The following is a 24697-nucleotide window of genomic DNA, read 5'->3' as shown; positions in this document are numbered from 1 at the left end:
AAACCATATAGGCAACTACCAAAACTCAAATCATTAGGAAAACCAATTTATTTACATATCTTCCATAACAAAATACAGTTAATCAATTTATTTAATTTCTTCATGGTTAAGTAAAATAACGCTGGATCTGGCTTCACGGTACTGGTTCCCCTCACTACTTTAATGACTCTGTTCTTAAATGCACTGTCAGATATTGAGTATGAGTAAAAAGCTTTTCATTCAGTTTTGCCATGCCATTATCAATGATTATCTTGAGTATTTATACGAGCACCTTTTCTGTCCAAATGCTACCCTGATCTGAACTGGGCTTTAAAAAAATGTAACCTGCCAAAAAAATTTGCGGATCTCCTACTACAGAGGCAGATCTGAACCGTTCACTTGCTGCTTGTTTTACCTGAAAGATATTGGAGGCTGAACATTTCCAAGACATCATCCTTTGTCTTTCTAGTTTACCTTTGTTTGACTTTTGCTGGTGACTGATTTAACTGTTGTTTGCTCACTTTGCAAGGAAAGAATGATGAAAAAAAATAATAAAACTGACATTTGACACACTAGCAGGAGACCTGAAGACCGAGAAAAGTAGAATTCAGAAGAGTGCAGATTCAATGCGAGCAACTTCCCCCTTGTTTAGGTTTAGATATGTAACGTAGTAGCATCAGCCAATAGTATTAGAGCAGTGTGACTATATTTATTTTTCACACCAAGTGCAGGTACTGAGCCCTCACTCTGGTTATTTTCTGATACGAATACTGAACATTTGATCTCCAATAAGAGTGAGATCACTGATTGTGAAGACGTTTATGTGACTGATGTTTTCACTGCTGTTTTCAAACAAAATTAGATATAATGTGAAACCGTCAGCAACATGATCTAACTAGGAGCAGCAACCAGGCTCTGTTAGGTCAGTGTTTTGGGGGGTATTGGAACAGTTTTATGAGGACTCGGGCACAGTATTTAACTCAGTAGCGATGCATCCCTCGTTGCAGCATATCTTCTTATCCCCAGTTGTAGGAGTAGATTTTCTGCCAGACCGGGAGGTATTCCATGAGAGGACCTGAGCAGTGGGGAGACATGACAAACTGAATATGTTATACATGGTATCAGTGAAAGATAAACACGACTCATATTTAGCAAAATAATGTAGCATGCGTCCCATGCTTTTAAATTATTGCGTATATATAATGTATGTATTGTCGTTGGCCTGGGTGTTAAAAGTGCGCGGGGTCAGCAGTGTGGCTACTTACGCGCTACCAGCCCTATGCCTGGTATGTTGTCAGCCAGAACTCTGAGCAAGAAAAATATTTTCTCCCTAAAAATAAAAAAATAAAAGACAATAGAAAGAACTGATAAACAACAAATACATTTGAGGAGTAACAGGGAAATTCCAGCCAAAAGATTTAAAAAAAAAAATCAAATTTGTGAAGCAATTCACCGACAAGTGTGTGAGAAGAAGGCACGGAAGCATTTCCAGAAGCAGACCTGGTCGTATTTGACGCATATCATTGATCCACTCGAGTGTGACGCAAATTAGGGCACAAAAACAAACACATCAAAGACAAACAAAGACATCCTAAACTCACTGGGAGTATCTGTCGTAGAAGGGGGAGCGGAGAAGGTAGTAGAGCAGCAGGAACGCTCTCCTCCTCATCTCAGCCCTTTCCCAGCGACTCTGGAATTTGGTGTCGCTGAGCAAACTGAAACTAGCGCACACACACACACACACACACACACACACACACACACACACACACACACACACACACACACACACACACACACACACACACACACACACACACACACACACACACACACACACACACACACGAGGGTGAGGACGATCAGAAAACTCTTAAACCCAGCAGACGCCTCACGGAGAGGGCATCACAACAAGATTCAACCCCTTCACATTACTGAAGCGGTCGAAAACCACGTTTTAGTAACATTTCAGAAACGACACCTTTATTTCAATGAAGGAACTCAACGATTCAATAAAAATGACAGTTCAAATATTGGTTGTAGAGGAGACAATTGTTTACCTGGAAATTTCTAACGCTCCAGAAATCAGCCAAGGCTTCCATGACTGTTTTCCACACAGCCCCAGACTGAGTACTGCGGTTACACGATAAGGAAAACGGTTTACCTGGAACCAACTGCACGAGCCTTCGGCGGAATGCATTTTTTTTTTTAAGGTTCTAAAACAATGGGAATCGTGTGCTTTGAATTTGGAACACGGGATCATTCCCGTCCCGTGCAGAAGGGGAAGGATACGGTGTACGAGCGGTCGCATGATGTAGATGGACTCAGCGAGGGTCTGCTGGACGCCCAGCTCGGTGGGCTCTCTGTATAGCTCCTCCCTCAGGCGTCTACCCTTGTCCCGAGAGGGGGCTCCCCACAGCCTGCTCTGGAGAGACGGCACTGGACGGCCAAAGCAGGGAGTCGTTAGTGGGCGGAGGAGAATGACCTCCGAGCACCAGGGCCATAGGTGACCTCAAACTGAAATGTATACACCCTCTCCAGTGGTCCACCAACAACAAGGAGGGTTTTGTGTCTGGTGTCTTTAGTAATAATAAAAATAACAAAAAAAAAAAAAAAAAAAAAAAAAAAAAAAAAGGATTTTAAATCGAATCTTAAAATGCAGCGTATTGATACATTATTTTGTTACTCTCTTACCGCTTCCTAAAGGCCTCATGACTCTTCCCGACCGCTGGCCCACGAAGGGTTCATCTTTGTGCTCCTCCTGTGCGTCATCTGTGCAGGGAAGAAGAGAAAAATGCTTGACCCTGATGACGGGAGGAGAGGTTCTCATGATCATCATTACCACATTCAGATATCACTGCTTGATGTAGTAAATATACATGTACTTTTAATATTTCTAGATACAAGGAAGACTGGCATTTTGGGACTACTTCAATTTATATATAATGACATGTAAATTGTTTTTTTGTGAGGAAAAGAAAAAATACAAATGTGTGGCAGGCGAGAGGGGCGTGTTTAAGCCACGTCTGCAGAAGGACAGTGCTGGCTTGGCTCCGTGGCGGCGCAGCTTACCGGGTCTGCCCAATCAGCCTCTTTAGCACTGATTGGCCGGACCCGGCTGGGAGAGTCTTCTATGTTGTTTTGTCTTTCAGTGGGAAGCGGAGGCGCAATGCGCTGAGACGCCTGCGGTCCGGAGCACGACCACAACAAAGTAACTCTGTTCATCCCTTTTAGTTTATCTTCCTGTTTTGCCAGTAAGCCTTTGTGTTAACGTTCTGAATAAAATCCTCCCCATGTTGGCGCTCCACTGCTCCGAACGACTCCTCCTCCCTCCCTAAACCATGTGGGTAGAGACTCCCACAAATTTTTGGTGGGTAATAAAACCCTGTCTTTCAAAAAACAATGGCATATTTGCTTTTATTGGAGCATACGCTAAACCTGCAGTAGAGAGAGAGCACATGTTCGGCGATCACAATATATATATATACACACACTACTCACAAAAAGTTAGGGATATTTGGCTTTTGGGTGAAATTGATGGAAAATGTAAAATGTTCACGCTACAGTGACATTATATCATGAAAGTAGGGCATTTAAGTAGAAGCATGCAATGGTGATTTCCTCATCTCAAACAATTGATTGAAACAAAAGCCAACAACAGTGGTGGGTACGCCACAACAAAAAATGTCAATGTCTCAATAACTTGTCATGTGCCCTTGAGCATCAATTACAGCTTGACAACGACGTCTCATGCTGTTCACAAGTCGACTTATTGTCTGCTGAGGCCTGGCCCCCCACTCTTCTTGAAGGGCGGCCCTCAGGTCATTGAGGTTCTGGGGCACAGAGTTACGAGCCTCTACACGGCCACTCAGCTGATCCCATAGGTTTTCTATTGGATTCAGGTCTGGAGAAAGTGCAGGCCACTCCATTTGAGGTGCCCCAGTCTCCAGCAGCTGTTCCCTAATGATGCCACCTCCATGAGCTGGAGCATTGTCGCCCATGAAGATGAAATGAGGCCTGTGTTGTTCATGCAGGGGCACAATGACTGGATGAATGATGTTATTCAGGTAGTATGGGCTTGTCACTGTACCATTCACAAAGTGTAGGGCAGTTCTGTATTGACTAGACACACCTGCCCACACTGTAACACCACCACCACCAAAGGCTTGTCTGGTGACAACAGTGGCTGATGCATAGCGCCCTCCTTGACGTCTCCAACATCGTTGGCGGCCATCATTTCTGCTCAACGTGAATCGACTTTCATCAGAGAACAGCACTGAGGCCACTGGTCCCTCGTCCAGCGTAAATGCTCCCTGGCCCGTGCAAGACGATGATGCCTGCGCCTGGTGGTGTGGTCAGGTACCCTTGCAGGTCGTCTAGCACGCAGACCACGCTGATGTGAACGGTTTTGAATGGTCTGACGTGACACTTGGGTGCCTCTCACCTCCCTTACATGTGCCTGGAGTTGAGTGGCATTCATCATCGGGTTCCGCAGGGCACTGTTCACAATGAAGCGCTCATCAGTGTGGGATGTGGCCAAAGGACGTCCACTTCTATGCCTTTCTGTGACTCTTCCAGTCTCTCTGTATCTCTGTTGCAACCTGCTGATGACACTCTGTGACACTCTATGCTCAGTGGCCACTTCCCTCTGAGAACATCCTGTTTGAAGCCTCGCAATGGCGAGGTACTGTTGATCAATTGTTAGGTGTCGTCTTGGTCTCATTATGTCAAAATGTGAACAGCATGATGAAGAGAACTGTTTAAATACCAATTCTAATTGAACCAGGAAATGTATTGGTCGATTCATAGATCAAACACCTGTTGTGAATTTTGCCGTTCAGCTCCTTGTAAGAGAACAGCAAGTTGTGCAAAAAGTACTGAAACATTGAACAGTTGGACATGTGCATTCAAAAGTTTAGAGAAGGTCAAATTAAGTTCACCTGTAAAGGTGATTGTAAATGCACCTGTAAAGGTGCATTTTAGGTTGATCCTGAAATTTCACCCAAAAGCCGAATATCCCTAACTTTTTGTGAGTAGTGTATACTGATCAGCCAAAACATTTAAACCACCACCAATAACTACTTATACTGTGTAGGCCCCCCTCGTGTCGCCAAAACAGCTCTGACCCGTGGAGGCATGGACTCCCCAAGACCTCTGAAGGTGCAAGACACCAGGTGGTTTCTGCGGTATCTGAAAAGCTTTTTACTCATACTGAATATCTGACAGTGCATTTAAGAACAGAGTCATTAAAGTAGTGAGGGGAACCAGTACCGTGAAGCCAGATCCAGCGTTATTTTACTTAACCATGAAGAAATTAAATGAATTGGTTAACTGTATTTTGTTATGGAAGATATGTAAATACATTTGTTTTCCTAATGATTTGAGTTTTGGTAGTGGCCTTTATGGTTTTACTTTGTACATTTTTATTTTCATGTCTTTTATTTTATTGATTTGGTGCCAGATACCAGGTGGTATCTGGCACCAAATCAATTAGCAGCAGATCCTTTAAGTGCTGTACGTTGTGAGGTGGGACCCCCATGGATCAGGCTTGTTGTTTCCAACACATCCCACAGATGCTCGATTGGATCAGACCCTAACCCCGGCCATCCACATGATGGAGAAGAAAATGTGATTCATCAGAGCAGGCCACCTTCTTCCATTACTCCATGGTCCAGTTCTGACACTCACCTACCCATTGTAGTGGTGGACAGGGGTCAGCATGGGCACTCTGACCGGTCTGCGGCTACACAGCCCCATACACAGCAAGCTGTGATGCACTGTGTGTTCTGACACCTTTCTATCATAGCCAGCAATAACTTTTCAGCAATTAGTGCTACAGTAGCTCTTCTGTGGGAATGGACTAGACAGGTTAGACTTTGCCCCGCACGTGCATCAATGAGCCCATGGGTGCCCATGACCCTGTCGCCCAGTCACCAGTTGTCCTACCTTGGACCACTTTTGGTCAGTACTAACCACTGCATACCGGGAACACCCCACAAGACCTGCCATTTTGGAGATGCTCTGACCCAGTCATCTAGCCATTACAATTTGGCCCTTGTCAAAGTCGCTCAGATTCTTACACTTACCGATTTTTCCTGCTTCCAAAACATCAACTTTAAGAAGTGACTGTTTAACAGTTTAGTGACTGTTCTGCGTGATATATCCCACCCCTTGACAGGTGCCATTGGAACGAGATGAGCAATGTGATCCAGTTTACAAAAATAAAAAAGGAAATTTGAGTGACGAAGTTACCGTGAATCCCATCGTGTCAAAGGAACAAGTAAGAGTTTAAGAAAATATCTGTGAATGAGAGAGGGTTTCTATACATATTAACCTACCTGTATTGCCAAACTCCATATCTCTGTCAAGAGGGATTATAGAAGGGGAAGTCTGAATACCAGATTTGTACCACAGAAGAAGCAGGATACGCAGAATTGCTCTAAAAAAAAGAAACAAATACAACAACAAAATGTATTAGAATTGTTCATGTTTGCATCTTTTTAATAAATCAATCCAGTACTTATTCAATATTAAGAATTTGTAAAAAAGGGGGTTATACTTGGCCAACTGGATTAGACCAATCACTAGCCAGCGTCCCAGCTCTCCCCATAGCTTTGTTGCTCCCATCTCCAGGAAAACCTCCACATATTCTAAGACTGACAGCCAGGTGAGGAGTCTCTGCTGAGAGAGGGACTGAGAGAGAGAAAGAAAAAACCACAACTAAAAAGGTAAGCATCTTTAGATGGGGTTGTAATAAAACAAAAAGTCATAATATGATTCCAAATGTAATAGTTATATCTCTTAATTTAGTGGAGTTACTCTTAAAATGGTATGGATTAAATACTTCTATTAAATAAAAGACATTTGATTTGCACTGAATTTTTTTTCAAAGTGATCTTTATTGATTTAAATATAATAAAATCTTTCTCAAATTGTCATACATCCATACATACATATTTACATACATACATACATATCTCATCATCATCTACGATTATAAGTGTCTTTTTCCAACAATGCTGGATTAAACTGACATTTAAATGGAAGCGTTTCAGGATTTTTTTTCAAGGACTTCTCAAGCACTTCACCACAAAAGGGGCCATTTTCAAGGCATTCCAGTACTTAAATTTCCGAGGACGAAATTCAAGCACTTCAAGCGACCTGGTAAGAAACCTAGTTTTAGCAAAATTGCTATATCCAGTCCAAATGCATAGATGTTCTAGAATATTTAATTTAGCTCAGATTAATCACTTAGTAAATTGACATAAAAGAGCAGCGAATACAAGTATTTGATTTGCTGAGACATGTCTCAGAATTGATAGCGGATACAGTCTTCCCTATAAATGAGGCGTTCCTATTATAATGACTGACCACTATTGTTCTCATACGCATTCCTCATTCGTCTCTTCTCTGTTGTAATGAAAAGATGAACAATCAAGCCGGAGACGGAAACACTGCAAGCGTTTTTTTGGTCCCTGGTAGCGTGCAGCGCCGACTACAATGAGGAAAAGTATCTCAGGGCACTCACCACAGGGAGAGTACATCGCAGCCCTTTGCGCAGTATGTTGTCATTAAACAACACTAGAAGGTTGGAGACAGAGTACACTGAAAATGACACAAACCAAAGAAGAGAAAATTAATCGGCTGAGTATGCAAAACATAGGGGAAAGTATGTAAAAATAGCATGTTGGAAATGAGATAAAATAATAAATTCAATGCAATCAATACAGGTGGCCCTTTTAATACATTTTATGGTTTGCACTGAAAAAAAGCACGACAATTAGACCATCAGTTAAACATTAAAATATACTCTATTGCCCTTCAATAAAAATAAAACATTTTCCCTGTTGTGTTACTCATTGCTATCTAAACCATCACAATTTGCTTTCTGATGTTCTGCAAAACCATTGTACATATTTTGAATAGTGGAGCATATTAGGCATCTTTTTTTTTCTGCTAGTAAACGCACAGCAGAGGGGAAAAAACATGAATTGATAAGTTACAAAGTAATGTCTCGAATAATTGCTGACGCCCGACTACAATGTTTCCACAAATAGAAATTCCGTGTTTTTAAACAGCTCATTTTAAATTCCCACTCAGATCAACGGGTGTCTTTTCTACAGTGACATCGCTTTATTATTATGCCTATTGTCTGTATCTTCTTGTCCACTGCATTATGTGACTTTTTCTTTAGTCTAATTTTTTTTTTTTTTTTTTTGGAGTTGAAATGTGCCCGGAGCAGCTCGGTCAAACAGAATCGCGTTGGGATTTCCCTGAACAAACAACGGTTACAAACCAACAAATCACCCGTCTGACCAGAAGCCAGCGGGGAAAGAACAACGGAGGGGCGCGTTTCGTGAATTCCACGTTGATTTATTGCGCAGGGTGACGTTCCCTTGACAAATGGTGGATTGGCTGAAAGTTAGCAAAACAAACGTCGCACTCTGCGGCGGGAGCACCCGTATCACTTTCAAACTGGAATATTTTTAAGTGGACTTGCTTTAATTATTGGAGCGCAGAAGTGTAACTACGCGTAGGGGTAACGTGTAGACTCTTACCTAGTTCGGAGAGTTCATGGGAATCTGCAAATCGCCCTGCAAAAAAAAAAACAAAAACAAACAAACCCCCAAAAAATTAAAAATTTAACAACAACACTTAAATGCATGTTCGTTTTTCAGTAATCATATGGTCGTGGAATATGAGTTTATCTCGACCTGCGATGAGGTAGGAGAGTGTTCGGACCGTGCTCTCAAGTTGTGCGGTAGCAGCAGGGTTTCTGGTGACGTACTCCTTGTACCGCTCGTAAACACGCCTCAGTTTGTCAAAGTACGCCCGAGACATTTCGGCTTGGAGGAGGCGGCGGCGGCGGCGGCGGCTAAACACCCGCGTCGGACGCTGCTTTCCAGGCAGACGAGCGCAAGCAGTTGACCGACGGGGGTTCCCGGTGCTCGCCGGACACCTGACGGCTGCGCCAGACTTCCGTGTCGGTCGGTCCCACCGTCAAACGTGTCCCCCCAGGTGTTGCCGAAACCAAATGGTTCCGGACCGGGTTCAAAAACACGCCTCCTCCTCTTCCGGACACGTTATTGTTGCATCAGCATCCAGCCGCCTCGCACTGTGGCAATGTCGAGCTCGGAAGACCAAGGTATTCTACACACACAATTATATACAATAATATCGATTTAAGATTGGGTTCGATGCCATGTGCTTGTCGTGTGGCCATGTGACGCCTCCCGTTAAAGGACGTTGGCCGAGGAAGGGGAGCGCCGAGTCCCCGCTGTGCGGTAGAGACCCGTGGCGGATAATGTCTGGCCAGCCGGGCGTTAGAGCAGAATAACGGCCGCCAGAGTGGCGCAAGACCCCCCTCCTCCCTCCTCGCACGGGGGGGGGCTCTTTATTTACTTTTTTTTCATATTATTCCGCTTACTACACGGCGACGTACTAAATTAAAGAATACTACTTGTATTCTTTCATTTAGTACAAATACAAATACGATGAGAGAAGAAATTGACAGTCCCACGGCGACGCAGCTGAACCCCGCGGGGGACGCTGGTCCGGGCGAACGACCGCTCGCCCGTGGCAACAGTCATTATTTACAAATAACTGAAGGCTGATTGCCGCTATTGGCCCCACGGCCGCGTAAAAGAAACGAAACGAAAGGAAATCGTCAAGCCCGGGAGCGGATTAGACAGGGAAGTCGCTACGGGACAGTCTGAACAGTCAGTCTTAGATCGAAGCCACAGTGTGTAGCCGCCATCGTGCGTGGGGCGGCTGTCATGTTTTCCATAACCATGGGTGAACGCAGGTCACATCTTTTATGGGCTTTTCTTTTTTTTTTTTTTATCATATGTTTCTGTTCTTTCTCGTTTGTTTTACTGTGTCTGCAGCTCCTTTTAAAAAGGTCATTAAGTACCTGCTATCTGACCTGAAGGAAACAGCTGATAGAATCATCTAGTTCGTAAACAACCCTGTTTCCCCAATACTTACCTCTGCCGTACACCGAATTCATATATTTATAATATATTACTTTGATTATTCATAATTGATAATAAGTACCTTTTGGTAAGGCATTTAATTGTTTATTTGCCCTTCATGTTTCCTGTGAAGTACATTGGCAGTGGTTGTGATTGGGCATACATTCATTTGAAATTTCTCTTGAACTGCCAAATTATTATTATTATTATTATTATAAAATGATCACCGCTCCATTATTGTTTGGTGATAAGGATAGAAATAACCTTCAAAATTCTGGTTTGTAATTGATTTGTGCTTTGTCATCTATTTGTGCATGTTGTGTGTGGGGCTTATTGGTTTGTTTTGGAAGCAAAGAGCATGATTTTGGTTTCTATTAAGTTTTTGGTTTCACTATTTATTGATTTCTTCTTTCATTCCTGTTATATCCATTCTAAAAGACTGGAGAACCCATCAGTGCAAGTAAATGCAATACATTGACTATGACGCTGCCATAGGCCCAAATTTGTAGCTTAAAAGGTAGATATTTTTCAAATCTACCAGAAACTATAGGGCCCTGGAAGAAGAAAACAAAACAGAAAGTATTCAGTTCAAAGTTAAAAAAAAACGAACTCTAACACAAGGCGTTGGCTGCTCTTATCAAAGAGTCCAATTTGTCATTCGGCCACAAAGGACGTTGAGGCTGTTAGAATCCTAAATTGTTAAGTTCATAATAGCGTTGCTGCAGTTATCAGTGTTACCAGTGTACATTACTAGCCCACTTTCCCCACCGTGTTTTTCTTTTAATATATAATTTTTAAGAGAAATAAAACCCAAATAAAAACATTTAGTTAATTTTCGCGTATCAGCGCCGACATTCATCAAATTAAAAAAATCTAATTTGTAAAATACTAAGCGTGTTATCATTACTTAGTCAGATGCTACAAAAGTGAAAGTGTCTGCTGCTGTGCGGCACAGTCTGCTTATCACGGGAGGAGAGAAGGCTATAGGAGTCCTTAGATCAGGGAAAGATCGGAATGTGTTTGTCCTTCTGTGCATAACGGGGACACCCTGTTGTAAAATGTCCGGTGTTACCGGTAACACCGGTGTTGTCATGACTTTATTAACCGGTGATAAAAAAAATCCTCACCGTGGCATTCCTTGTTCATAACCTAAAATGTGTTGGCATTGTGGCATGCTGGTGCAGTGATGATCCTTGGCATCCTTCACCGCTGGTTAACCCTTGGCTGTGATCTAATTGGTTACACTAAAAAAGTAACACATGCCATATGAAAGTTGTGGTGCTGTTGCTGGTTTTTCCTCGGTAATTCCTTGCCAATATTTGCCCTCTTGTCTCTGCAGTCTTTGAATATGGCTTCTTGCTACAAATAAGTGAGGAAGCTGCGTTGGCAGGTGCCCTGAATGAGTACCTGGCCTCACGCAGCTACTTGGCTGGGTTCAGCCCTTCCCAGGCAGACCAGGAAGCCTTTGGGCTCCTCCACAGATCCCCAACACCACACCATGTGCACGCTCTGCGCTGGTACAGACACATAGCAGCCCTGCAGCAGGATCTCAGCCCTCAGAGCAGCAGTGAGTAGACAGATTAAGGCATGAGGCCTGGGCAGACTGAGGAAATCCCCAGGCTATATGAGGTCCCCAAGGCAATGTAGTCAAACAAGCAAGATTCTTGTCAATTAAGAACAGCTCTTACTTGCTTCATCCAGACAATATGGCCCATATCGTGACAGCCTCTTGCTCCTGCCTTTGCTGTATCTGCCTCACCTTGTTAAAGGCCACCTCCTGTCATTTTCACTCCGTATTTCACATCTAAATGTTATCAATATGTGGGTGTATTTAGTAATTGAACATCACTTATTCGCAACAGCATGTTAATTGGTGATAAACAAAGCACATCCTCACCAGCCTTAGGCTACTAGCGAGTGTCAATAATGGACAGCGGAAGTAACAACTTCTCAATCAAAAATATTGATGTTGTTTCTGATAGAGATAGCCGACTCACGTAAAAGACAATCAAAAAGCTGTAATAAATCAGTCCCAAAACGGAAGAACAAGTGTGAAGAATTGGTTTTATTTCAGAGTGAGACGGCATGCCATTTTGAATAAAAAATGTGTTGTTTTCTGCCAAGTACTGTAATGACAAGGGCTGGACATGTAGAACTTCTTGTTCTAAAATCACTTATTTGCCATTTTGCCAAACATGAATTGTGCTGACTGGAACCACATATTGCAAAAATGGGTACCACAGTATAAAATGAAAAAGCTCAAAATGTGAAAAAATTCTGGATGTGGTGTTTAACGTGGGTATATATATATATATATATATATATATATATATATATATATATAGCATGGGCACTTTTCTTTTTATCACAATAATGCTCACTAGGAAATAAGGAGATTTTTATGAAGAAAAAAGTTTAAATAAGATTAGTGACAACTGGGAGAAATCTCATATATAGGCATATCTATATACTTTATATATATATATATATAGATATAGATATGTATGTATGTATGTATGTATGTATGTATGTATGTATGTATGTATGTATGTGTATGTATTTGTTATGTTTTGTTGCTTTGTAACTTTTTAGCCCAAATAGACAGCTAAGTAAACTATCCCCATGAATCTGATGTTGAAATTCATGGATATTTATGTTCCTAATTTGACCAGAAAAAAAGTTTTGAGTCATGTGTGGTATAAATCACAAGGCAATACCTTATTTACTTATCTCCATTGTGGAGTAATATCTACCTTTGGTGGTACCCGTGTCAAGAGGGGACAGTACTCATAGTCGACATTTATTTTTGCCAACATAAAGATGTTCCACTTTCCTGCTGGCTAATTCTGTTTGTCAGTGTTTGTTCTGTCTTTAAAGGTTGCGTGTGCCCATCAGCTTTGTTTTTGCGTCTCTAATCTATTCTGATTGATATTCTGAATCTATCTTAATCATCTCGCTTAATTATCGAACTCAATACAGTAAGATGAATTCCTATAAGGTTGATGTTGATTAAGTAAGATTATTTTCTTTTCCTCAGCCTGATGAACATCAACACGGAGCTGTAATTTGCTTGTTTCCTTCTGTTCCGAATCGGAAACCCTGACCATGTCAAATTGTGGAGTCAATATCGACAGCGTATTGTGCAGCAAAACAGCTTCTAATGCAAAGCCTTTGTTCTTGCAGATATTAAAATAGATGGGTGTTAAGAACATCTAAATGTTTTCTTTTCAAATGATCTCAAAATCTTTGTACGATAAATTCTCCAAAGTCTCAACCTTTTTTGTGTGTTATTTTTTGTCCAGTAAAGGGAAAGCGGACTCAGCCTCCCTGGTCTGCACCAGCTGGAACAGAGGTCTCCCAGCTGCGGCTCTACAACAGCCTTACAAGAACCAAGGTAGCTAGGGTCCCAGTGAAAATATGTATTTACATTTTTTGTTATTGCCAACTTTGTTGTTCATTTTCCCCCATACTCCACTAAGATACATCCGTAGTTTTAACTGCTGCATAAGGCGGACAATAAACTGCCATCTGCTCTAATTGAGATGGTCATCATCAATTCGGCATGATGCAAGATTATGTTTTCTATTTATTTCTGTGTTCTCTTCATGCTGTTAAACAGATAACAAAAACACGCCTGAAATGTCACCATGTTTTATTGGTTTTCCTGATTAGAACAATCGTTAACTGATATTTCCTGTGGATTTTCAGGAACTATTTGTTCCCCAGCATGGAAATAAAGTGTTGTGGTATTGCTGTGGGCCCACAGTGTATGATGCATCTCACATGGGACACGCAAGGTAAACAGACCATCCCTGCGTCCAAACAGCCGTTTGGACGGCTGTTTGGATTACATTATTTAAGCATACTATGGTTTCGGACACACTTCACATTCACATTCAAATTTGGTGTAAATAGTTTGCAAGTATGCCAAGGGACCTACAATAATAGCAAAAAAAGAACTAGCACACTAGTCTACCCACATGTTTTCATTGAGGCAACACTCTCTTGTTGTGTATTTTACTCATAACGTCACACTCCAGCTTTTCACGTCAGCCTTGATTTTATGTATTTTGACATAATGGAATTCTATTTTAGTTCGATGTTAAATGTTCTTCTTTTTTATCCAGGTCATACATATCATTTGATATACTTCGACGAATCCTGAAAGACTATTTTAAATACGATGTTCTGTATTGCATGAATATCACAGACATAGACGACAAAGTAAGTAGGAGCGATCTGTCTATGGTGTCTGTTAAATGTTACTGTTCAATTTAGCGTGGCTTGACGTGATGTTTGTATTTCTATCTTCCAGATCATAAAAAGGGCCAGACAAAACTATCTCTTGGAGCAGTACAAAGAGAAGAAGCCACCAGCTGCACAAATACTGCAGGATGTACTGAGTGCCAGAGGGGTGAGACAAACACTCAACACCCTTGTATACAAAAAAACATCATAGCAATGACACCAATATATATATATATATATATATATATATATATATATATATATATATATATATATATATATATATATATATATATATATATATATATATATATATATATATATACACACACACACATATCTCATTTAGTCCGTAATCTAGTTCTTCACATATTTAAAGACAGCAGGGCTATAGGTATGTGCCGTCTATTTGATGACCGGAATAAAGATCTTCAGGAATGTGTCTTAGAATAATCCTCAAACCAAGGGATTTAATGAGGGCTTTCTTCCGTCTGTGCGGCACAGCCTTTCCAGGTCAAGCTCGCAGAGACGACCGACCCGGATAAGAAGCAAATGTTGGAAAGGCTGGATGCGGCTGTTTCTGCTGCTCTGGGTCCCCTGCAAAAAGCTGTGGAGAGCAAGGCGGCAGCAGAGGACGTACAGTCCCAGGCCCAGGTAAGATGAAAGGTTACCCACCGTCAGTTTAAAATCTTTTGTTTTGTGTTTGTATAGGTTTGGTTTTACTTCGCAACAGTATTGTATTCCACCGTGCAAATAATTTATTGTTCAAATGAATAGGGCTTGGAACATGGGGGAAAAAAAATGAAAGGGTGTTGATGAAAAGTTCTTTAATGTCCGTCTGTTATTTAATCTCTAAAGGTGCTGTTGGAGAATTCAACGGACCTGCTGGCTGACTGGCTGGACACCCAGTTTGGAAGCCAAGTGGCAGAAAATTCCATCTTTTCAACTCTTCCTAAATATTGGGAGGGGGAGTACCACAAAGACATGGACGCCCTGAATGTAGGTCAAAGTAAAACAAATTATTTGGAATGCTATAACACCCATGAATATATGATTATGCCACTGAAAATGTGTAAGTTTGGACTCTATTCACAGTTTATTTTTTATGCTTTATTTTTTTTACTTTGTGACATAATGAAATGCATGTTAGGTCCTCCCTCCTGACGTTCTCACCCGGGTCAGTGAATATGTGCCAGAGATTGTGAACTTTGTGAAGACGATTGTTTCAAATGGCTATGGGTAAGAGGGACGCTGCCCTTACATAACAAGGCACTAGCGGACGTCATGCATGTACTGATCATCCTCCTGTTGCTTTTTTAAGGTATGAATCAAACGGTTCCGTTTACTTCAACTCTGGTAAATTTGATGCCAGTCAACAGCACTCCTATGCTAAACTGGTGCCCGAGGCCGTTGGTGATCAGAAAGCTTTACAGGAGGGAGAGGGTAAATAAACATTCAAGCTATCAGATTCTTTATCTTAATTTGTCATCTTACGTCATCTTATTGTGCATCATACTGTCAGTGACAAGGGCTCGAAAATAATCATTTTTGTCTGTGTATTTACTGTATTTCTGATCAAAAGAAACCAAATTCATCTGAAACCACTGTTTGTGGCAGTTTTGAAATAACCTTTTCTCAAACATTGAATTGGAATTTCCCGTTTTTCATTGTATGCATCGATACTAAAGTAAACAAAGGAAACATTACATTAGTATCTTGGATTAGAGTCAATTGTTAGATTGTTTTATAGTATTTGATATGATATTGTATTATATCATGTATTATTATAGTATATTTTTGATAAGATTGTTTCCTTGTGTTACACAAGGAAAAGGGATATAGAAACACATTTGCATTTCTTACATACTTAAAAGAACATGGCCCAGACGAGTTTGTCTTGATTTTACCAGTTGCCAAACCTGACTATCCTGCCACACCACAATGAATAATATTCCCTTTCCAACCACCAGGAGACCTGAGCATCTCTGCAGACAGGCTGAGTGAGAAACGCTCCCAAAATGACTTTGCCCTGTGGAAGGCCTCCAAGCCCGGAGAGCCCTCATGGGACTCGCCTTGGGGAAAGGTGAGACACAAGACATACAGAACATATATTCAGAATATGGCTTAATAATTGTAGTTATAATGGTTACTGATGGTGGTTTGGATTTTTCTGTTCCGGAAGTATTATTAGGTTTCACGTTCAAGTTCAAGAGATTATTTGTCACATGCATATACATTAAGCTAGACCGCTTCCATTTGTTCTCTTCTTTCCATTAGCCTAAGTATTCAAAAATCTGAATGTAATTTAAGTATTCAAGCGTCAAAATTAGTTTTTGTATTCCAATTTGTTGTGGAATTTGGAGCTAGAGTCTATAAGTAACACTTAATCTACTGGGTTTTTTTTTTTTGATAATTTGTATGAATGCATATCACTTATATTTGACAGGGAAGGCCAGGTTGGCACATTGAATGTTCTGCCATGGCAGGCTCCATCCTGGGAGAGTCCATGGACATCCATGGAGGGGGGTTCGACCTGCGATTCCCCCACCATGACAATGAGTTGGCTCAGTCCGAGGTACATTTCATTTAAGTAATTATTAACACAGCACAATCTTGTGGGGCTTCTAAATGAATTCTATACTATAGCTATATATTTTTGACTGCTTGTGATTTATTACACACAGGCTTACTTTGAAAATGATTACTGGGTGCGCTACTTCCTGCACACTGGTCACCTGACTATTGCAGGCTGCAAGATGTCTAAATCTCTCAAGAACTTCATCACAATAAAAGACGCCTTGGCAAAGAATACAGGTGAGTTAAGATCTCAGCATTTGAAAGTGGGTGTTTGTTGCATAAACTCTTAATCATCAAAAAGGTAAAATAAAAAAGACATCTCAAGCGTGCATGAAACCTTTCAAGCAACTGGTAGTTAAACAAAGGTCCAGACTTGGGGCCAGTAAAAAATCTGGATCTCTGCACAACGTTCTATCTTATTCTGGACTCCAAAAACTTAGAAGAGAAACACCGGAGCCGGACCAGCGATGCGATCAAGTTTATTGTGTAGTTGAAAAACAAATACATCAGCCAACTCAGAATAAGCTTTGCGAAAACCATCTGATTCTATCTCTTTTGTGCTCCTGTTTTAAAGTCGGCGGGAAGCTTTGCTCATCTACATGTCCTGCCTTTTTTGGTGTCATGAATCCCTCAAAATCCTATTTTGAGCCAATTGCAGCTCTTAGTCTTTGTTAGTATGCCTTCTGATGTCACTTTCCATACAGCCAATTGCAACCTTCATAGTTGAACACCCTCCCCTCTTTTGGAAGAGGGTGTTGCTGTAGTTTCCTGTTCCAGCTTTTTCAGGAGAGAGGGGACTCTGCAGCCCTCAGCTGTAAGGATATGGGACCTTGAAAAATGCAACATTTAAACTTTCTGTATTGTGGAAGGCTTTGGCATCCTGGGCTGGTCTCCGGATGTACTAGACTCTTGTTCCCTTTGGTGGCTTCAGGATGTACTAGACTTTGGCTCCCTCTGCTGGCCTCAGGATATACTAGACGTTGGCTCGTTCTGCTGGCTTCATGACTGATACAACTTTAAAAGTTGTTTTTTTTATACACGCAATTTGGTTTTATCGCATCGGATTTAGTATAACATGTAATAGGTTCTTTTTATGTGGGGTTTCTAATTTGACCACAACACAATATCGTCGTTTTCCATCTAGCTTTAGTACAGATGATGATAATAATAATAATAATAATAATAATAATAATAATAATGCACATAAAAATGCTTGGAATGATGGCTTTAGGTTTCATCACTTTTAAATCATGCATCTGTACATTCATTAACTAGGGGTGCAGTGGATCACAAAACTCACGGTTCAAATCGTAACGCGGTTGTGAGTCACAGATCTGATAATTTTTTGGATCATCAAAAAAGAAAAGGACACAAATATAACTTTGCTTTCCATTGATTCTGTAAAACACTTAAAGCAAGGGACTTTTGACCATGGTCTTCAATCAAAACAACATTTAAGATGTCCAATGTTTAAATAAAATCTTTAAATATCCAATACTCAATTGTTAAATTAAAATGCAATATGAGGCAGGCATGATACCTTCTTCCTTTCAACATGGTAGTGAATGAAAAAATATGATTAGATCCACCGCCAGTAACTGAATGTAATTCCAAGTAAGAAACCAGTATCATGTTTAATTTCTCACATTTGTAACAAGCAAAATAAAATAAAAACTGGTTCAGAATTAAGCAAGTTACAGTCGATTTTGTCGAGAGGTCTACATCTGTCAATACACATCATATTCGTTTACTGCTAATATGGCAGATAAGCAGACGCATAGCAGCGACATACAGCAGCTCCTTCACAACATGTCGTAAATTAGCAGCAAAATAGCGCGATGTAACGTTAACCAATTGCACTTCAGAGTAAAACAAAGCACGCATCTGTCTTGGCTCTTCTTTTCACTGCAACTCTGCATCAAGATTTATGGACTTATTTACTTAGCTGTAACATTACTTAGCTGTAACATCTGCAGTAAAACTGTATTTCACTATGATGGTTAAATATTGCAATTTATATGTGAGGCGTGTGTTTTTTTACTTTGTGCAGCACTGAAAGGTGTGTGTGTGTGTGTGTGTGTGTGTGTGTGTGTGTGTGTGTGTGTGTGTGTGTGTGTGTGTGTGTGTGTGTGTGTTTGTGTGTGTGTCTGTGTGTCTGTGTGTGTGTGTGCGCTCACAGCCCGCCAGCTCCGTCTGGCTTTCCTCATGCATTCCTGGAAGGACACCCTGGACTACTCTGCTAACACCATGGAGTCGGCCATCCAGTATGAGAAGTTCATGAATGTGGGTGAATTACTGGCAGGATTTTAATCAGCAAATAGACTTTATGAGGTACTTAACACCTTTTGCACTTTTTTATTCCAACAATAGGAATTCTTCCTCAATGTGAAAGATATACTGCGCTCTCCGACTGATATTACTGGTCAGTATGAGAAGTGGGGAGAAGCCGAGCTAACCCTGAACAACTCGTAAGTACAGTCAACACGAGAGGCTACAACTAGAGCCTTTCACATTTCCCCAACCGTTTAAAACTCAGTATCATAAGCTCCACAACGATTGCACATCTGACAAATTTAAAGGGAAGAACTCTTTGTTCTGTAGCTTCTACGAGAGGAAGTCAGCGATCCATGACGCGCTGTGTGACAACGTGGATACTCGCTGTGCCATGGAGGAGATGAGGGCGCTCGTCAGCCAGAGCAACACCTACGTAGCCATCAGGAAGAGTGCCAAACTCAAGCCCAACCGCATGCTGATGGAGAGTGTGGCAGTGTATCTGACGGCAATGTTGAAGGTGGGCTGGATTACACCGGTCGACTGAGGGAAGAAACTTGGACCTTGAATAAAACCACAAATTAATTCAATGTCCAGATGTCAGAGGTTACCTGAAACTTGACATTTTGCACTAAAACAGGATTCAATTTTTCCTAGACGTTTGGTGCCATCGAAGGATCCGACCCTATTGGTTTTCCAGTGGGAGGAAAAGGTCAAGAAATAGATGTAAGTGTTTTGGATGTTCCGTTTCTTTTAATTCTCAAGTAAATCTCTCGTACTCGTTCTTCCGTACTTCTGTACTATCCGAAGCACTGATGGGGACTCGTTCATCAAAAGTGAACGATAAGATCACATAAAATTTGGGGAAATGCGCTCATTTACTCGGGAACCAGCACATGCTATTCATTTTAGATTATGTTGTTCGAAGTGCTTTGGGTTGGGTGTCAACCAGCTCTCACTTGGTTTGGTTATGTTCTTGTAATTAATATATAATATAGTAATAAACAGCAATTTCCCTTGCATACACTTGACTGACAATTCCCACTTCTGTATATCCTCATATGGCGTTTAATATATAATTATATGCTATGTATTAATTCATTCTAACAATTAATTCATCTTAGAAAATAGTTTATTGCCATACCTGTAATCTTTAAATAGGGTTATTGTTAAAATATTGTCTGTGAAACATTATTCAACAGAACATAATTAGTCCTGATGATTATCAGATGTTCCCTTTGTTATTTTGTGGTCCAAAACAAAACGTTGTCACAAATCTTTTGCAGAATCAGGTTTTATTGTGATGACATAATTTCATCATTTGACGACAGTGACATACGTTGAAGGGATTCATATTGGAGATTTTTTTGATCATTAATGTTGTTGTTGTTGTTGTTGTTGTTGTTGTTGTTTATGTCAGCTGGAGACCACGGTGATGCCATACCTGAAAGTTCTATCAGATTTCAGAGAAGGTGTTCGGAAAATTGCAAGAGAGCAGAAAGGTATGTTGTGATGTATATATAAGTTATAAATATAAGGTATATTTAGTTGTGATGTTCCAAAAAAATGACCCTTGAATTTAGATTTTTACTGTTAGGTTTTCATGTAGTAATGTCATATCATATAATAGAAGTCTGATCACATTAGCAATAGCATTGATCTGTTGCATCCAAATGAGGGAGCAGAACTCAGTGTGGACAATATACAGTAAGAAGATGTGGTAAGCCAGGCTTCTTACCACGTCCTTGAGGTGCTTGAATTTCATCCTCAGTAATTGAAGTACTGGAATACCTTTAAAATAGCCCCTTTTGTGCTGAAGTGCATGAAAAGTCCTTGAAAATGCGATCATTACAAACCTGTGATATTCCCCCTGGTTTTGTTATTTGAATCATAACGTAATAGAATTTTTTCCAGAATCACTTAAACAACAAAGATTATTCAAAGGAAATGTACATTTAAATCCAGCATGGTTGTAAATAGACACTTATAGGTGGTAGGTGACAATGAGATTAAATATTAAGATTACATCATATTTTAATTAATAAAGATCACATTGAAAATGTATTATTCGTTTTGCGTCAAGTCCTTGAAAATGAAAAAGTAGTGCTTGAATAGTCCTTGAAAGTCCTTACATTTTATTTTATAATGCCAGAATGAACGCTGGTAAGCAGAGGCTGGTTGTTTTTCAACTGATTAATAAGCAAATTACTGTTCCAGTGACAGAGCTACTGCAGCTGTGTGATGTGGTCCGTGATGACACCTTACCCGAGCTTGGAGTTCGACTGGAAGACCACGAAGGTACCTGAAATGACCGTCTTTGAACCTGAGTGGAAGGCATTTTCACTTACACTCTTGTTTTGGAATTATTATAATCAAATTAAATAAAAAAAGAATACATTCTTAAACATTCAAACAAACTTCACTGAACCAAAGTGTCCGTGTTGCAGGCCTCCCTACGGTGGTGAAACTGTTGGATAAGGAGACCCTGCTGAGGGAAAGAGATGAGAAGAAAAAGGTAAGGGAAGAGGGGCGAGGGTCCTCCATACTTCCCTACTTTCCAAAGTTTACTCTTGATTAGAGCCGAGCGCAACAGACAAGAACTACACCACCTAACAGGCCACTGCATGGAATATGTTTTTCTCACAAAATGGCTGTTTCATGTTCCATATGATGATGAGAGGCAACCAGGACAACAGCAAACTATTTTCCTAAATAGAACACTGAAATGCCTGCCGTGGTTATACGTTACGTCCTTTGTTTTGAAGAAGCATTTATACAAAGCCATTTTACAGCGAGTGCATTTGTGACAAGCAGTTGAACCGACCTGTGGGTCGGGTGGAAAGCGGGTGGAAATGGTGATATATGCCAGTTTATAACAAAATAAATCAGAATGAGAATCAGAAATACTTGAATGCCTGTTGCTTGAGAAAACGAGCTCTGCAAACATGTTATTTCAATATTCCCGCAGATGGAAGAGGAGAAGAAAAAGAAAAAGGAAGAGGCTGCCAGGAAGAAACAAGAGCAAGAGGTCAGTGCACGGTGTCGTCTAGACGGGATGCAGATGAGGAAGTCACCAGTCGACATGTTGTTCTAACTCTCCCTCTAATACCAAGATTACCGTGTATATGCAGGTTTTTTTTTTTTAAACCCGCTAAAAAATAGGCGATTTATGCTGTTCCCATTGCCAGTGAACGAGTATGCCTTTTTTTTTTTCTGGTGTGCCACATTCGACGTCACGCCGAAAAGGGGCATGTCACTGTTCCAGTGTGTTTGGGGAAAAAACAGTAGAAGCAGCATGAAGTACCCACGCCTGCACCCGTGCACCAGCACCGCCTGATGCGGGCGCACCGATGCGGGCCCGCTCCTTCGTTGGCGGGGACGCTTTTTCTTGTAACCTTATATAATTTATATCCAGTATCTCTTCTGGCCCATTAGCGAACCCCCCAATTAAATTGAATCAATATAAGCGGATGTGATTCTTATTCTAATGTTTTTATTAATTTTACTCATCGTCTTTTTATTCTAGATGGCTAAACTCGCAAAGATGAAGATCCCTCCATGTGAAATGTTTCTTGCTGAAACAGACAAGTACTCCAAATTTGATGAAACGGTGACTCTACTTGACTTTATTCAATTAGCTTTGTTTCGTGTGGATCCAGCATAAAATTTGATCTTGATCGCCGTGTTAAGATTGGTTGTTCGTAGACTTGAACAGACTTTAATAACACTTTAAAAATCTGATAAATAAAACCAAGCTCCCGGCATGATGGGAATATGATAGAACCAGGAAATGTAACCGTCATATTTCTACTTGTTTTCCGGTCACAGGGTTTTCCCATTCACGACGTGGAAGGGAAGGACGTCAGCAAAGGCCAAGCCAAGAAACTGCGCAAGCTGTACGAGGCACAAGAAAAACTACACAATGAATACCTCCAGATGGACCAAAACGGCAGCTGAGTCTGCACATGATGTTTTTCAGCTCTTCACTCCGCCAACAACCCCGAAATAAATATTTAGGCCAGAGATGGTTTGTCACCATGTCAGAGAAGTGGAGCGAGACAGAACACGGAAGGAGGGCTGCAATGCAATTCCATGGAAGGAAAGACAGTTCATCACCATTTTAAAATAACCCACTGGTTGTTTTTTTTCTTACGTCAACACAAAAACAGATAATTATGTTCTCGCGTTTCTTTCAAATAAAAGGAAATTCAGTAATGAGACTGGAATAATCTGAGAGCATAGTTGGTATTATCGCAGATTGTTTCTATTTCAGTACTTTATTGTACGCTGGCAAAATACATTGATTCTTACTTTATGCAAAGCTTTGACTCAGTCAAAAGACTGAGTTCATAACATGCCGGGAATTGTAATACGTGCTTAATTGAAAATGGGAATACAAATGACATGTTATACTGTATAGCTTCAAGTTGATGTCAGATTTAGTAGAGCGGTGAAATCCAACCTCTGAATGTGTCACTTAGAGAAGGTTTACATTTACGAGATACATTACCGCAAGGTTAACTTTTCAGGTTGCTGTCTGCTGAATTGCCAAAGCAATAGTAATAACCGTGTTTACCCAGCTGTAGTCAAAGGAAGCCGCCCTAAAACAATAACCTTCTTATTCCCTGGTGAGGGTGAGCAGTTTTGCAACGTATGTGTTCCTTTGTCAGGTTTCATCGTGGCCGTGGCTTGTTCCCCAAAATTGGCACCGAATTCCCATACAACTGTAGCAGTTTCGACAGCCTGCCTGCATCAGTGACCAGGGGAATTTAAGTCCTCACCGGGCCAAAATCCTGTAACGAAACTACCTTACTTTTGGTTTACGTGGCATGAAGGGGTGTGTTATTCAGCCGTCCAGTGAGGTTGCATTATGATTATTTTATACTGTAAGATATTGTGTTTCTGTGATTACATGACTGCAGCAATTGTTTTAGCAGGGCGGGTCGCCAAACAGTCCCATCTTGAAGTTACGGACGGCGGTAGTTTGAGATTTATTTTCCCTGATATCAGGCGGTTTGAGGCTCTTGTGCACCCCGGGGATGTAGAGAACAACTGATCAGCGGCTGAACTGCGTCCCCTCCCGTCAGTGTTCTGTGAACTCAGGGGCACAGTCGGACGTCAAACGTAGGGAGGTTGGCAGAGGCGGCGGAGGCGTAGCCGGTTTTCGGATGAGCGAGGCGGGTCACGCCCTGGCTCGCCGCCCGCCGGCCTTGCGTTTGGCGCCTCTCTTTTGTTTTTCGGGTGGTGGACGGGCGACGCCGTCGTTTCCCCCCCGCGGCCCTGCGGATATTCATAGGCCTGAAGTGTTTGATGTGGTGGGCGAGCATCGAATAGACCTGTTCAACACAATAAACTGCATTTTGTGGTTGATGGTCCTTTTTTTTTTTCCATACAATAAAGACATTTTTAAAAAATGAATAGGGATTTATGTGAAAGCTCCGCCTGTTGCAATGGAATGAATTTGAATAAAATGCCTTTTTTTTTTCTGCTATGATTTTTGTTGTTGTTTAAGCATGCAATGCCCATGTTTTCTATTTGAAAGACATTTGAAAGAAACACAATAAGAATAACACGAACATTAGCTCGAGTTTGAAACGGGGTCCGTTTGTGATCATTTGAAACGAACAAGTCGTGACGTGTCAGCGGAC

The 24697-nt window shown here is 41.0% G+C and overlaps 2 protein-coding genes across 3 annotated transcripts; one reads left to right on the top strand and one right to left on the bottom strand.

The window, feature by feature from the left end:
* Window positions 1–41: 41 nt before the first annotated feature.
* Window positions 42–8960, bottom strand: pex16 (peroxisomal biogenesis factor 16). Its single transcript, XM_079998164.1, has 11 exons — window positions 8694–8960; window positions 8538–8573; window positions 7508–7584; window positions 6539–6672; window positions 6318–6418; window positions 2674–2751; window positions 2272–2418; window positions 2040–2112; window positions 1581–1700; window positions 1245–1309; window positions 42–1054 (listed from the first exon to the last, which is right to left on the bottom strand). Exons 1-11 carry the CDS (start codon window positions 8818–8820, stop codon window positions 996–998), a joined length of 1017 nt encoding a protein of 338 aa, XP_079854290.1. The 5' UTR covers window positions 8821–8960; the 3' UTR covers window positions 42–995.
* A 106-nt stretch (window positions 8961–9066) lies between these two features.
* cars1 (cysteinyl-tRNA synthetase 1) lies at window positions 9067–24543 on the top strand. 2 transcript variants are annotated; one of them, XM_079997412.1, is made up of 23 exons: window positions 9067–9124; window positions 11293–11520; window positions 13256–13347; window positions 13662–13750; window positions 14081–14177; window positions 14269–14367; window positions 14706–14855; window positions 15060–15200; window positions 15352–15440; window positions 15523–15644; window positions 16172–16284; window positions 16648–16776; window positions 16886–17015; window positions 18958–19061; window positions 19149–19246; window positions 19380–19569; window positions 19707–19775; window positions 20470–20551; window positions 21267–21347; window positions 21497–21564; window positions 22018–22077; window positions 22576–22659; window positions 22878–24543. In XM_079997412.1, the coding sequence occupies exons 1-23, from the start codon at window positions 9103–9105 to the stop codon at window positions 23004–23006; spliced, it is 2466 nt and encodes an 821-aa protein (XP_079853538.1). In that variant the 5' UTR covers window positions 9067–9102; the 3' UTR covers window positions 23007–24543. The 2 variants fall into 2 exon arrangements, with proteins under 2 accessions (XP_079853538.1, XP_079853539.1); XM_079997413.1 differs by lacking the exon at window positions 11293–11520 and having other exon boundaries at window positions 9082–9124.
* The last annotated feature ends 154 nt before the right edge of the window (window positions 24544–24697 follow it).

This window comes from Zeus faber (genome assembly GCF_960531495.2).
Source record: "Zeus faber genome assembly, chromosome: 3".
Classification (NCBI taxonomy): Eukaryota; Metazoa; Chordata; class Actinopteri; order Zeiformes; family Zeidae; genus Zeus; species Zeus faber.
Note: the sequence above shows the minus strand (reverse complement) of the source record. Positions and strands in the feature narration are given on the sequence as shown.